Below are 15866 nucleotides of genomic sequence, written 5' to 3'. Positions count from 1 at the left end.
TGTAGCATGCATGAATAAAAATCTATCACACTTGGTTTACCACACTGTGCAGCAAGAAGATTTGCAACATTGGCAAATTATCACGTCATTAAAAGCAAAGTAAAACAGATGAAATGAAACCGGCTGCGATACAACAGACAATGATAACGATGTTTATGACGACTTGATGGGCATTGCAATTATTTTGTGTGTTATTCCGCAGGAAGAAAACCAGCTATGAATTTGAAAGTAAATTTAGTTATTTTGTTGCAAAACACATGATCTACAAATGTTTTTCGTTGAAATATTTTGCTCATGAAAATATGCAATTCCCGAACGTAAGCAGCATCTGGGACAAAAACTTTATGCTATAATCTGATTTATTCCTTCAAGCGGTATGCGATTAACGTTAGATAGGACTTAGATAGATAGGATTAGGGACTTCAGATTTGCATGAAATAAAACGATTAGAACATTAGATAGGATTTAGGGCTTCAGATTTGCATGAAATAAAACGATATGTGCGATTAAGCGTTATGCAATTAACCGGTTTCTTCTGTATACATAGACCTTTGCTATTGTGAAATATTCCCTATAAGGGTAAAAGTAAGTGTATAACTGCTGCACAGTGCACACATTGCCAATGGAAAATTTAGCTAGTAACAAATCAGAACCGTTTACAGAGCTGGTTTTCCTTCGTCAGATGGTTCATCGTTTAAATGCAGCCCTTTCAAAGTACCAAGGAGCAGATGTTTTAAATGTTGATGAACCCAATACGGTATGTATTGTATAAAACGATCATAAATACATAGGTATTAGTATAATGTAGTATACTGCATTATTTTTATTATATTTAAGATTTTTTATACTGTATGCTAATATCGATTTATATTTTTATTTAGATTACTGTTATTACTTTTTAGTTTTATTTTCAGTCTTGTTTTACCTAGTTTTAAACTTATCTGCTTAATAATTTATTTTTATATACTTTTAGTTGTGTTTGTTGTAGGTTGGTTTATCAACGTCTGCTGATGAAGCTTCAGCAAATTGGCTCACAGATCCAACTCTACTTTCTCCATTAATACATGAATATGAAATTCACCTTTCTACACTGATTACAAAAATATCTGGACTGTCAGCAGAAAACAAAAATTGTGTTTATAAAGTGAAAGTAAATACGGAATGAAATGATTTAATGCGTGTGTGTTGGGTGCCTTCAAATTATACAAATTCCCTTGGATCGCAAGGATCACTAACTTCTATTAAATTGCTTGTTTCCAGGGGCCGAATGCGCAGCTCTCACTAGTTGCATGAATTTTGGTAGTGAGAATATGTAGTCGAAATAGTAGCACAAATTCATATTCAGGAATCTCACCAGTAGATTCACACTAGTAGTTAGGTGATCAACTTTTGATGACATTTGTTAGTGCAGCTGAGCCCAGTCTATATGTGCAACTACTCCAATAGTTTCCATTATTTAGTTCCACTAACGACGGTTTTTTTCACAATCAATTTTTTAACTATATCATAATTCAAAACTACAGTTGGCTATTAAAAGCAGCGAGTAATATTCTATAATCTATAAGAAAACCTGAAAAATTTTTTCACATATAAATTCCCATTATTTACTCTATAGTGAAAGTATGGCATCTGCATGCATGTTTGCATGAGATTCGTCAATTTGTGCACCGAATTTTCTTCAAGCCGTATTACAATAAAACAATATTACAAACAAAGAATCGATGCTTTTGTCGCGCCAAAATTTGCGTCTTTGCAGGCACAATATTTTGTCAAAAACTACCATACTTTTTACTTGGGAATACAGCTTTCAAAGGTATATAATAGGCGTAATCATGTTCAGAAATGTAATTATGATCTAACAATGTGTATTGAGTTCATAATCTGTTGTATCTTGGCAACAAACATAGACTACTGCACTAGGTAGTCCACTACTTCTAGTGAGATATGTGCATACGAAGTATTGAGACTATATATAGATCATGCTAATTCTAGTCGGACTACCAACTGCTAGCATGATTGTTAGCAACTGTGCATGCGGGCCCAAGCCCCTTTTTTTCTTGGTCCAAGTGATCCTTGTAATCTGTATATGCTGTAGGTGCACAGCGGTATTTCTAGGAATTTGTTATATTTAGTTCACACATTATTTTGTTGCTTTATCTTATTATACTGCTGGTGTTATAATTTATATGAATACGATTTATAAAATTCCGTATAACTCATATTGTAGGATTTTTATTTTGTTATTATGGTGATAGGTTTTGACTGAAGAAAACTCAAGACTCCATTCAGAGTTGCAAGAGATTGTGCAGCAACAAATACAAGATGTTCAGTCATCAGGTATTAGTGAACAGCCTTTAGCAATATCATGATGCACATGCAATCATATTACTGCCACAGAGAGGGTAGACTTTTAAATAGGCAACCCAAGTTAGAACCTGGGAAGAACTTCATAATGTTTCTAATGTTATGCCTATTTTTTCTGCTCTAGTGCACACTGCCAAGCAAAGCTTTATGAATAAATCTATTAAAAATAGTTGTTAATTTATTATAAAGTATTGTAATAGTTGGAAGTGGCACTGCAAAATTTTTAAAGTGATATCACACTGCGAGAGCCCACGAGAAATATCACTTTCACGTCTCTTGCTAAAGTGGATCACACACAAGGTCGATATAGTTACAATAAGTAATTAAATTTTGGGAAAACGTTTGCCATAAAATAAGTCCGATTAGCAACGACTATAATGAACAACTTTTATTGTTTACATTTCAACTTGCCTTTAACATAAAACGATACAAAAAGAGTTTTTTTTCTGGTAAAGTTCTATTGACTTCCACCGATAAGAAATGCAAATTTTGCTTAACTGAAACTCAACAGCAACAACTTGTGATATAAACATGCTTAGCCAAGTAAACAACAAAGGTACAGTATTACCATAAAACGATGTGAACAGTAGCAGAAAAAATTACGTAATTACTTACGATCATGTGGCACACAAATTACATAATTAAATTTCGAGTTACATGCAACACTACTTTCAAAGCATAACAAAATTACAGTATGGAAAGCATGGTAGTGACACCGCTAAACTGTAAAAGTGATACAATACAACACAAAGCCCACGAAGAATATCGCTTTCGCATCCATGCGAAAGTAGATCATACACTACGTCGATAAAGTTACGATACACAATTAAGTTTGGGAAAATCTTTGTCAGAAAATATGTCCGATTTATAGCGACTATAGTAAATAATCTTTAATTACATTTTAACCTGCCTTTTACTTAAACCAAGAATAAACGGAAAATTGCTTTATCAAAACGGACGATATTTTCTGGGAAATATCTACTGTCTGCCGTCAAAAAAGAAACACAAATTTTGTGCAACTGAAACTCATTACTATGTAATTACTTGTGATATGAAACTGCTTTGCCAATAAACAGCAATGATACAGTATTACCATAAAACAACGTGAACAGTAGCAGGAAAAATGACGTAATTACTTACGATCATGTGGTGCACAAATTACATAATTAAATTTCGAGTTACATGCAACACTACTTTCAAAGCATAACAAAATTACAGTATGGAAAGCATGGTAGTGACACCGCTAAACTGTAAAAGTGATACAATACAACACAAAGCCCACGAAGAATATCGCTTTCGCATCCATGCGAAAGTAGATCATACACTACGTCGATAAAGTTACGATACACAATTAAGTTTGGGAAAATCTTTGTCAGAAAATATGTCCGATTTATAGCGACTATAGTAAATAATCTTTAATTACATTTTAACCTGCCTTTTACTTAAACCAAGAATAAACGGAAAATTGCTTTATCAAAACGGACGATATTTTCTGGGAAATATCTACTGTCTGCCGTCAAAAAAGAAACACAAATTTTGTGCAACTGAAACTCATTACTATGTAATTACTTGTGATATGAAACTGCTTTGCCAATAAACAGCAATGATACAGTATTACCATAAAACAACGTGAACAGTAGCAGGAAAAATGACGTAATTACTTACGATCATGTGGTGCACAAATTACATAATTAAATTTCGAGTTACATGCAACACTACTTTCAAAGCATAAAGAGGTTAAGTTATGAAAATAACGACAATGTGAAAGAAATTACAACACCATGATGACAACTTAGCTCATTGTTTGTCAGCTTAAAACACAAAGCATTTACATCTAACCACCATGACATGGTTATATCATGCTTAATGTTGCGTATCATCACTATTCTGTTGTTTATTTTTTGCTATTAACTTGGCGTAGCAAAATTCGTGTGTGAAATTAGTCATAAAAGCAGCCATTTTTTATTCAGTACGTAAAATTTTAATCTTACAGCAGTCCAAAACCGCAAACTTTTTTTTATCCAACCATTCTGTGCGTTCATAGTTTTGTTTGTGCAAAAAAAGACCGATGAGCGAATAACCTTCAAAAGGAATGCGCTTGTGGTACCGTTCCAACTTTGAAAAAAGAGGGTCACTCTCTAGATCGATCCTAAAAAATGGCACTCGTGCCCACCTTTGGAAATTTGTATTTGAGTAAAACTGTGGAAAACTATTTTGCAATGACGAAACAGCTTGAACAAACAGCCTGAACTTTAATACTTAGTGCAACTTATCATTCTACTTAACTTAATTGTCTTGTCCAAATATCTTAGTATTAAGATAAAAGTTGCAGAATAACCGCCAAATGTTTAACAAAACAAAATATATTTTTGACCCGTAGAATTTCCGGCTGCATCGGATGATTCTGCTCTTAAAAATTTGCAAGCACAGTTGGAGTTGGTAAATAGGGAAAAGGATTCTGCTATTGAAATGAATAGAGAAACAATGAAGCTTTTAGACAAGTAAATATCTATGTGTAGGCTTGTAAATTGTTCATTTTCCCCAACATATTGCATGTTTTCACCTTTTTTAGCATTGTGTATTCTGCATTCTTTTATAGGTAGATATAGGTACATTCTTCTATAGGTAAATTGCTAGTGCCGTTGGTCTTTTTAGTGGCGTGAATATCCTACATTATTTACCTGTAATTTTAGTTAAAGCAATACCTGCAAGGTATCGCTTTACATTTGTATATAAAAATGATTTGCTGTTTTACGTTTATACGTGTTAAACAACTTGGTTTAAATGGTTCTTTGCTTTTGAACAATAAACATTGAAATTGAACAATGAACATTGAAATGACAACATTGTCATTTATTATTCAACTCTCCATTTTAGTAGTTGTGACTTTTCATTGCATGTTGCTCTGAGGTTGATTATGATGGAGTATATAATGCCGGTGAAATTGGTTTGACTTTTTTAAGGATGCGACAGGAACGAATAGTTGAAGTATCTCATTCGAGGTCCAGAGAATGCATTTTTAATGAAACAAAGGCAAGAAATGAGCGACTTCAGGAGTCAAACTTGGAAATGCAACTGGCTATTGACACCTTGCAAAAAGATCATCAAACTCTTACTCTAACTGCAACAGGACAGGTTTTTGGTTGTTTTGAACTAGTACCTTTATGTAAATTTGTGTATATATTTTTTTAAAAGTAAAATAAATAATTCAAAGAAAATGCTTGGATATTGTTTCATGCAAGATGGCATTAAAATGTTTTTACTTATTATTTTTATTTAGTTAAATGAATTAAGAAGCTTGCAAGAACAGCTTCACAAAGCCAAGCAAGTTATGGCCAAAGACAAATGTAAAACTGAAGAGTTAAAGGCTGTGCAAACATTGCTGAACAATAAAGTGCAGAACCTTGTGAGTTCATATTGCTATATATTTGTTGGAATATTTTTAACCTTCTAAATGCTAATTTTAAACAATAAACTTTAGTTTTGTTTGATTTCTACTAAACAAACAAGAAATCATTCTTTTACTATTGTTGAATTAGATAGAAACTTTGATAATAATTGCTTCACTAACAAACTGAAACATAATTGAAAATTATAAATATCTATAGAAAGTAATATTTTATTTAACGCTGAAGGAACAAGAGAAATCTGAACTGGAACAAAAGCTAAAGATTATTTTGACAGAAAAGCAGAATCTTCAAAATTTTTTAATTCAAGCAGAAAGTAAACTGGCACATACGTTGCAGGTTTGTGTGTAGTTTTATTGTTGTACTTCTGCATTTAGCTGCAACTAAAGGAAATTATGTGATCACTGGCACCAAACTGGGGTGTGCAAGTTGTTCATGCACACACTGGATTTTTTAAAAGTTTATGTCTTACATAAAGGAATTGTTGAATAGCGGTTTTCATGTAACTTTAACATACGAAAGTAGAATCCACAACCATTTTCTGCTCCACTAGCATATATACTGTATAAGTGAATACATTCTTTCATTTTCATGTCTTCCAAAGTCAAAGAATTCCTTTAATATAACATTGTAGAGTACTTACATCGATAATGAACAACTGTAATTCATTCCAGCTTAGATAAAGAACAAATGTTGTTCAAAACATGTTAGCGCTTTTTTTAATAAAATGCTTATACCTGCTTTTGTGGCTTCAAGAAATCATTGATATATGTATTATGAAAACTATTATAAGATTTAATGGAACTGGCTTTCAGCAGTTTGATATACTCATTTCATCATTCAATTAATAACATGCCCGTCGATTAGGAGCAGACAAACCTCGTAAATAGGGCTAATTTCTTTGTTTTTTTATAGACTGAAATTACTAGAAATGCAATTACTCAAAAAATTCCACATGGGGATCCCTGAAATCATGTGTTTTCATGTAATCTTAGTATGCCTTAGGCCAGTGTTATCATGGAGGTGTTATCCAGGGCTCACAAACTATGAAAGGTTGAGATCACATGTCACATGTCTCTAACTCTTGCAATAGCGTAAATTTAGTTTTTAGATATCACCAGTTTGCTAAAAAAATCCTGATTCACGAGTAACCACTTCTTTGCATTGACACAGAGCTACTAAACCATATTTTATATAGGAGGAGGGCTTTTGACCCCCCTCTACAAATATTATGGTGTGAAATAAATCTAGAGCATGCCTATAAGTTGACAGTTAATGACTTTTCTTTTTTTATGTGCATCTGTTGGTTTTTTACATGTCTTTTTGTGTAAAAGATTTTATAGGGTAGACTCTAATCTACCCGGTAGAGTATACGTACGAGTTATAGCCGTTTGCTTGCATTTAGGTCTATAAATTTGTGAGATTTTGTTGATTTCTGCAGCGTAATTAGCTTTTCTCTTTGTACATTTTGCCTCTTGACTGTAAAATATATCAAGTTGTGTTGGATCATATTTTGACCTGATGCTTAGAAGCACTGGATCAGAATACAGCTATTGTGCCAATCTCGCCATTTATAAACAAAAAGTCTTTATAATACCTTTCTTTATAATTGTCAGTTTCATTGAGCTTGAAAAACTTCGGTGACTTAGCTTTTGTTTGGTAAAATACTCTGTGGTACTTTGATCAGTTTCACGTTAGAGTGGCAATGTACTACATGGAGATACGACGACTGATATGAAAAGCAGTCCATGTTTCGTGTTTTATTTTTGTACCACTGAACAAAGTTATAAAATTTGTGAATGTAATCATTTGCGTAAGACAGTTCATTTTTCGTTTCAGGCTCATAAATTGGTAACTTTTTATAAAAGTATAGTTCAAACCGTTCGGCATTTAACCATACATCCACTCAATTCAAAACAAAATTTAAAATAAAATTTTCCACAAAGTAATGGAAGCTCACATTTATCCTTGTGTTGTAAAAAGCACAAATGCAAAAATGTTATTTTTTTATTGGGTATCTTGTGAAAAGACTCATTAATAAGACTGGCAAGTTGATCTATCTTAAGCAAAACAAATGTGTTTTAGAGGGGGGCCAAAAACCCACTCATGTATACTTTAAGCATCTTTGGCACCTGTGTAAATGTGGATGAAAACTGCGGACAAGTTTCAGGAATTAACTGCCTCATATGAAACTAACAGTTTTGTGTTGCTCGCACTTGGTCTATTGGCAGACTTTATTTTATGCGAAAATAGCGCACATAACAAAATGGCTAGCTGCCAGCGATTTAGAGTCAACTACCGTTACAAATACAAGCATTAGTAACAAACCAGTAAACATATTAAAATAGCGAACTATTTGGCCAACCTTGCACACCCTGGAATTATTAAAGTTCTGGGCCCTAAGTATGTGATCAAACCGATTATAGTGTTTTATATTGTTTCCTCAAAAATAATGCAAGAGAAATATCGACATGTAAATTTAGATGTAAGTTAGCTAAAACTTGGATTTATTTTTGTATTTTTATTTTAACTGTGGTTTAATGTTTCCTGGTTTTATATGTTATTTTCTTTTTTGCATACTTTTTTGTTATAAGGAGGACATTTGTTTTCAGAATGTTTCAGACGCACAATCTCAAATAGATTCTCTTAAAATTCAAGTTGTTGCTCTTGAGAAAATGAATGCTGAACTAGATGGAAAAGAGATGAGCTATTTAATGCAGGTTAACCATATAAAAATGTATTCAAAGCTTTTTAACCTTAGTTTGAATGTGAATTTAACTAGTTCAACTATGTGTTTTATACAGTATAATCAACATAATTGGAACCATAAACTCAGCTTACTTGGTTAACCTAAGATTCGAGAAGGTGCTCAGCTGCTTGATGATGCTCTTCTTGCAAGAGATTCAGCATTGGTGCGTGAAAAACAAAAACAAGAAGATTTGGAAAAAACGTCTGCTGCCTTGGAAACAATAGTGCAGGAGGTTGCGGATCGGGTGAAAAGTGAAGTTGGCAAAGTTAAGGCACAATGCAACGAAAGAATGCGGCGACTGACCGAAGAAGTTGAGGTGATCACTACATTCTGAGGAGAAATTTCTGACCCTCTCAGAATAATATAAATGTTATCGATGTTCTTATTAGGCGCTGGAGCTCGAAGCCACTAACCTTAAATCTGAAGCTGATCGTGCAAAACGTGCAAAGCGGACTGTGGAAGAAGAACTTGATGCACTCTCACGGCAGAGACATGATAAAAACGATCGTAGTCAAACTGAAGATTTGCAAAGACGGACGTTAAATGCAGAAAGAGCAAGAGATGATGCATTTATTACGATTCAAGCAAGTTACTAATGATATTAATAAAGATAATATTGTAAAGATATCATAACTTCATAAGTAATCATAGAATAATACCAAAAGCGTAAAGTAATACCTTAATTGCAGGTACGGTACTTTATCGTTATATGGTATTGCATGTCACGTTGTGTTTCTTTTATATGACCTCCTTGCTTTCTATGTTAAAATTTTGCATTTTTGACATAGTTTGTTATAGCATGGTAGATATATATTTAACTTTTGAAATGTCTTGTGATTATTATAGAGTGTTGGTGGTTCTTAACCTTTTTAATTTAATTTTTAATCAAAATTCCCCGCCTTTGATTTTTAAAATTTTCTGGCTAGAGCTCAAGTAAGCCTTACTTCTATATATAATTCAGTGTAACCGACTAAACACTTCAATTTAATGAATTTGTTGAAATCACACACATAGCAAACATAAATCACAATGAAAGTAAATTGAAAGAATATACCAATACTTGTTGTTCTTAATGCCAGCGCAGCAAAGATATTCACCTCAATAAAAAAGGATGATAATACCTGCGCCATGACTGACAATATTGCAGATAAGTGAAGTATTAAGTCTGTCAAGAAAGTTACTAAACTTGCCGATGATACATACAAACACAGCTCAGTAAGAGCTTGAGGTGCATCAGAACAGAATTTCAACTTATGAAACAAATTTTTATCAAACATCTATTGCACAGTTTTTATACTGAGACACCTTCAATTTCTTCTGCGCTGAAATCGCAATAATTGTAAATACTTTGTATGTCTACTGTATTAGTCTATTGCTTTGATCATAATCTGATGCTGTTGTAGCGACGTGTTTGCAACCACATTTTTTTAAATGTACCACAAACGAAAGTCTACATAACTCAAAAATGTACAATACCCTAATGCCGTTGACACCAATTAAGGTGTGGTATATATATATTATATATAGATATATATATATATATAAATACAGTATAGGTTATATAGTTTCCACCTGGACTTTTCCGCTGGTGAGAAGAACCACTGTTATAGACCATTGTTTAAGTTGCAATGTGGTGTTCAAGCTTTATTCTGCTTATCATAATCCATACAGTTTGCAAAATATATTATAGACACTTGAAGATAAACTAAAGCGACTTGAAATGGAACACGATGACAACAGACTTTGTTTGCTTTCTGTTAACCAAACACAAGAGCAGAGAATAAAGCGACTGCAAAGAGAAACAGAAGAATGTCAGCATGAAAGACTTCATCTACTAGAAAGTATTAATCAATACAAGCATGATAACCAGGTGATATTTTACTTGGGGCATCTTTTCCAGGCGAAATATGTATTTCTGAAACATAGATTTTCAGATAGATTAGTTGAATTTTCAGGTTATGTTTTGTAGAAGATGCTGGCAATATTCAAACATCTGTGCACATTCAATAATTTTTAATGCATGTTTGTCCACAAGTTTTGAATGACAAAAGAAACAAAATTACCTAGTTATAAATCAACAATATGTAACATCACTGATAAAAGTTGTATTGCTTTCATTTATTATCCCAAGCAACTTAGTATAATTCGCCTCTTATTATTGTTAACCATTAATTTAATTGGTGATATCACTCAAAATGCTATGGTCAATAGTAATGTGTTGTTTCTACTTGCTATAAGTGTAAGGCGTTGTACAATGTACTGGTGTTAAACGGTGTCAACTGTGACTATCCAGAAACTTGAGGAGATGACCAGGTCAGCAAGAGTTAATGCTGAAAAAGAATTTGCTACAAAGAAAGATGCACTTGAACGTGAGAAGAAACAGCTAGAAGTCAGGTTGAAGAGTATGGATGAGACAAATCGAGAAAGCATTCAACAACTACACCAAATGCTTGCTAATCAACAAAGAATTACAGCAAGGTAACCATAAACATTTTAACTCTTTCCTAGGTTATGTTTTATTTCGTATAATTAAATGTTCTTACAGGTGGAAGGAGGAAAGCAAAAGTGCACATGAAAAATATGAAGACAAAATTAAAGACTTACAATGTCAACTTTCCCAACACAGGCGAAGATGTCAAGACCTTACCAACAAAATGAAGGTACATGCCTTGCACTCTTTTTAGTTACAACCACGTTTCATCTTGAATATTGTTCTGATCTCACTCACAAAAGTTAACAGCAATGTTAACAACACCTTAAGTTTATGCGATCTTGCCCATTTTATGTCTAGTCTGATGACCATGATAAAAATGCATCACCAGCACAAGAACATGTAATATGCTTAATTATTGGATTGCAACGATATGTCAACATTCAACTTTTTTGACCCTGTGATAGTTTTTAACATCTAGTGCAGACCTGGGCATTGTACGACCCGCGGGCCACACATGGCCCTTTGGTTGACTCTGACCGGCCCTTGTAAGGTTACGGTAATTGGGAATTTAAAAATATATATTTTTTCTGATTATACCTCATGCATGAACTAAAGCTTTTATTGCTTTTATTTTGAAGTTGTTTTTTATTCACGTACATAATGACCCAATACCTAGCCTCAGAAACAATACCCAATGACCAAGACGTACTCATGATTAGATCGTTGTCACCTGTGCAGGTTTCAAGACGACTTTAGCCTTAAAAATGTCCGCTCACGCTAAAAAAAGAAAGGTAGACACTGAATGCAGGGTTTTCAACAAAAGATGGACTATTAAGTATTTCTTTACTAAAGTCGGAGGTAAAACCGTGTGTTTAGTTTGCAGAGAACAGATCGCCATGCTTAAAGACTATAATTTGAGTCAGTATTACGAGACAAAACATGTGGAGAAATACAAAAACTTAACTGATGCTAAAAGGGAGCGGATTTCGGAAGCTTTGCTTGCTAAGTTGAAAAAGCAAGCAAGGTTTTACTAAACTTTACACATCCAGGGATGCAACAACTAAGACTAGCTTAGTGATATCCCACAAAATCGCTAAAAACAGTTAGCCGTTCTCGGAGGTGGAGTTTGTGAAACACTTCTTGGTAAACGCTGCAACACTAATATGCCCTGAAAAAAGGAGCATTTCAGCAAGTCCTGCTGTCCAGGCAAACCGTGACAAAAAGGGTCAAGGAAATCGCGGGAGATCTTGAACATCAACTGCAAAGTCGAGTGGCAGGTTTTGACTTTTTCTCCTTCGCTTTGGACGAGAGCTGTGATGTCCGCAAAACAACCCAGCTACTCATATTTGTCCGTGGGATGCAAGACTTCAGGATTACGGAGGAGCTGGTGGAAATGCGGTCGATGAAAGGGACGACTGCAGGGAACAATCTGTTTGCAGAGGTAAATGCGTGCATGGACAATCTTGGACTGAAATGGGTCAGACTTGCAGTTGTCACAACGAACGGGTGTCCAAATCTTACTGGAAAAAATGAAGGACTTTTGAAACCTATGCAAGATAAAGTGACTGAAATCGATGCAGATCAGAAATTAGTATTTTTGCATTGTATTATACACCAGCATGTGTTGTGCGAGTCGGTGCTAAAAATTAACCATGTTATTGATGATGTTACTAAAACAGTAAACTTCATAAGGGCAAGGGCATTGAATCACAGACAATCTGTCACACTTCTGGAGGAGCATGAGACTAAGCATAGTGACATCGGCTACCACACAGCTGTCAGATGGCTCAGCCTGGGTAAATTGCTAAAGAAGGTTTAGGATCCGAGATTCGAGAGTTCTGTGAGAAGAAAGGTAAAGACATCCCAGGCCTCTCAGATGAGGACTGGATGTCAGATTTTGCATTTGTTGTTGATGTGACTGCAACCATGAATGAACTGAAACTGACTGCAATCATGAATGAACCAAACTGCAAGGCAAGGGCCTTTTTGTTCATGAAATGCACAGCTTGGTGAAGGCTTTAATGAGGAAGTTGCAACTTCTTTGAAAACAACTAGAGAGCAACACTTTCACTCACATGCAAACCCTGAAAGAAGTCCATCTCCTGATCATCTCCACTGGTATTCATCCATGTTTGGAGTATTGCATGGTGAGTTTTCAAGGCGATTTAAAGATCTCGGAACAATCGAGGATGAAATGCAGTTGATTTCCTTTTCCCTTACCTCTAGTCATTCTAGTGCATCCAGTGATGTGCAGCTTGAACTCATTGACCTGCAGTCTGATGCAGTATTGGCAGATCACTTCAAGCCAGGATCTCTGCTGGATTTCTACTCTTCTTTTAAGAAGGAGACTTTTCCAAACATGAGAAGACATGCTCAGGAGATGTTGGATATCTTTGACTCTACCTATATTTGTGAACAAACATTTTTAACGATAAAGTTTAATAAATCCAAGTATAGATCCTCCCTCACTGATGATCATCTGTCAGCTGTGCTTCGCATCACCACCTCTGGCATTCAACCTGACTTTGATGCACTCGTTAAAGCCCAGCAGAGACTAGATTTCTCTCACTGAACCAGAAAAAATAACGAAGTGAGATGGTTAGACCACAATTGTAGGCAATGTAAAGGCACCAACTAGCAGTGAACTGGGACACTTCTTTTGGCAGCCTTTTTCTCTGAATCACCATTCTGTGATATACAGTGACAGTTTAATATAATGCGCCTTGCTTGATGTTTGAAGCACAAACTCAATATTTGATGTCTTTTAGAATGCTAAGATTCTAAGAACCTCTTTCAAACGGTATTTGAAACTCAAAATGTGTTTCGCAGTGAATGTGACTCATATATGATGTGTTCTTAAAAAAGTGTTCTTCTTTTATTTACCATTGCTCTGGGAAATTTGATTGGATAAATGACAGGCAACTTCAGTTTTTCATTGCTTAATTATATCATACATATAGCCAAGTCTTACCAGCATGTCAAAACAATGCTATTTACTGCTTTTTACAAAGAAATACAATTAATATTATGCAGAATTGAGTTCAGCCTTTAGGCACGGCCCTCCACAATATTTATATTTTTTATGTGACCCCATGGAAAAAATAATTAGTGAAATGAAATAAGTAACAGTGAAATAATTCATTCCCGCCATGCGTTTTTGCGTCATACCTAATGTTGCCTTTTTCGAGTACTTTTTTCAGTAAAGCATGGCTTTAAGTTTACGACAAACTTGCGTGGCTTCAATATCTGCCAACATAGCCTATTATAAGCCAAATAAAAGCTTAGAAACTATAGTTTTAAATGTAATTTCTTTTTTAATTTACCAATATTACGATTACGATCACATATATGCACTTAAATGTGTACATCTAGGTATTACTTATATAGATGTTTTAATTGGAATGTTTGAATCAGTGGTGTGCAGCCTGCGGAACGAAAATATGTGGCCCGCGCCAGAAAACATCCAGCTGCAGGCTTTTGGCCCACTGCTAGCTTTTTATGTGCGTAACTACCGGGCATAAGAAAGCACTAGTTCTCTTTGATAGGTCGTCGCTCACTTTGAAATTGCTTCAGTACATCGTTGCAGCTCCCATTTTCTCTACTAAGTGTAGTCACTTTTTTGTTTTTATTGTCCGCCTGTTTCGTATTTTACTCACTCTATGAGGTATTCTTGTTACTTATAGCACGTATGCATATTGGTGAGTGTCATACTGTGACGCCCTTTGATTTCGCAGAAGTATTGATAGACATGTAGCGTGCAGTGCCAGTTTTGTTTTGTATTCAGTTTCATCTGTGCGGTATGCGCGTTTTTCATACTTGCGGAATCTATAAAAGGACCTTAGTTTCCACGCACTCTTGCATCGCCGAATAAACAACGGTTTGATCTGAGTGATATTTCTGTATTGCACATTTGCACCAATTTAGCATTGTAGCCGCCTTTGAAGCTGGCATGAGCACGCCCCTTCAAGAATCGGATTTGTCAGAGTTACTAAAGATACAACGGCGGCTTTAAACGTATCAAACCTCTTCGATACGTTACAGACATAAACAACTGGACTTTTTTTACTTATGCAGTTACTCTATGTTCCTACCAAAATTCATAATGTATTAAACTAAAATCATTATTTTCCTTTAACTTTGGGAAGTAATTTTCAAATGAGCGTTAATTTTTTACAGAATTTAAATTTTTACATAAAAATTGGTTTGTACAAAAAATTTTCTTTTGTTCAAGTTATGTTGATTTTCGCGATCGAATATTATGTATCCTGAAACTGTTTTCCGAATTATATTTACAAAAAGCTCAGTTTCGGTCCCGTTTTTTAGCTTTCAAACCTGGAAATAAAAAAATTTAAGATAAGAGCTTTAGATGTTGTAAAAACATTGTATTATTTAATGACTAACTGGAGTTTCTAAGCATAAATAGTTTTCTAAGTAACCATGTATCGTTTGATCACTATCTTCGTTATGAATCTTTTTTTATAGCTTTCATCGGATGAAGCAAAACTAAATGATCCTAGAATGTCTTCGCTTGAGGAAAACAATCGACAGTTACGCGCAAGATTGCATGAAACCCAATATAAATTATTATCTGCCACCCAAAAATTGGGAGGGGTTCAACCTTTGGGGAATTCGCTTTCGCTGCATGACTTATAGTAGCAATAAATCACTTTTATTTGTATTTAAATGAATTGTTTGTTGTATGAACATAGAACAGCGCGAACGAAATGTTTCAATTAGTTTGTCATGACAGATTTTCTGTGACACGAAGATAGCAAAAGTAACGTTAACGTTTACTTAAGTTACTAGTAAGCTTATAAATAAACATAAATGTATTTAAGTTGTTTCCTACTGAAGGATGTACTAAAAATTGTATGTATGGCACATTTTGCGTCTTAATATGGATTATGTGACC

The 15866-nt window shown here is 34.5% G+C and overlaps 2 protein-coding genes across 2 annotated transcripts in view; both read left to right on the top strand.

Annotated features, from left to right (window-relative positions):
• Positions 1 to 15866, top strand: part of LOC143451602 (alanyl-tRNA editing protein Aarsd1-like) — a 63234-nt gene that overhangs the window by 31334 nt on the left and 16034 nt on the right. The window lies entirely within an intron of this gene.
• LOC143451604 (sodium channel and clathrin linker 1-like) lies at positions 552 to 15835 on the top strand. Its single transcript, XM_076952303.1, has 14 exons — positions 552 to 757; positions 989 to 1150; positions 2256 to 2337; positions 4745 to 4865; positions 5328 to 5499; positions 5645 to 5770; positions 6000 to 6110; positions 8384 to 8491; positions 8627 to 8836; positions 8910 to 9104; positions 10211 to 10390; positions 10814 to 10998; positions 11066 to 11180; positions 15437 to 15835. Exons 1-14 carry the CDS (start codon positions 623 to 625, stop codon positions 15605 to 15607), a joined length of 2073 nt encoding a protein of 690 aa, XP_076808418.1. The 5' UTR covers positions 552 to 622; the 3' UTR covers positions 15608 to 15835.

Source organism: Clavelina lepadiformis, chromosome 4, assembly GCF_947623445.1.
Source record: "Clavelina lepadiformis chromosome 4, kaClaLepa1.1, whole genome shotgun sequence".
Classification (NCBI taxonomy): domain Eukaryota; kingdom Metazoa; phylum Chordata; class Ascidiacea; order Aplousobranchia; family Clavelinidae; genus Clavelina; species Clavelina lepadiformis.
The sequence above is the reverse complement of the archived record's forward strand: the minus strand, read 5'-3'. Positions and strand labels throughout refer to the sequence as shown.

What these genes read in the sequence shown, in the direction of transcription:
- LOC143451604 (XM_076952303.1), top strand. Translation starts at nt 623, where the DNA reads ATGGAAAATTTAGCTAGTAACAAATCAGAACCGTTTACAGAGCTGGTT. An exon ending in ACAAGATGTTCAGTCATCAG is followed by an intron (nt 2,338 to 4,744) that starts GTATTAGTGAAC and finishes TTTGACCCGTAG; the next exon opens with AATTTCCGGCTGCATCGGAT. An exon ending in AACTGGCACATACGTTGCAG is followed by an intron (nt 6,111 to 8,383) that starts GTTTGTGTGTAG and finishes ATTTGTTTTCAG; the next exon opens with AATGTTTCAGACGCACAATC.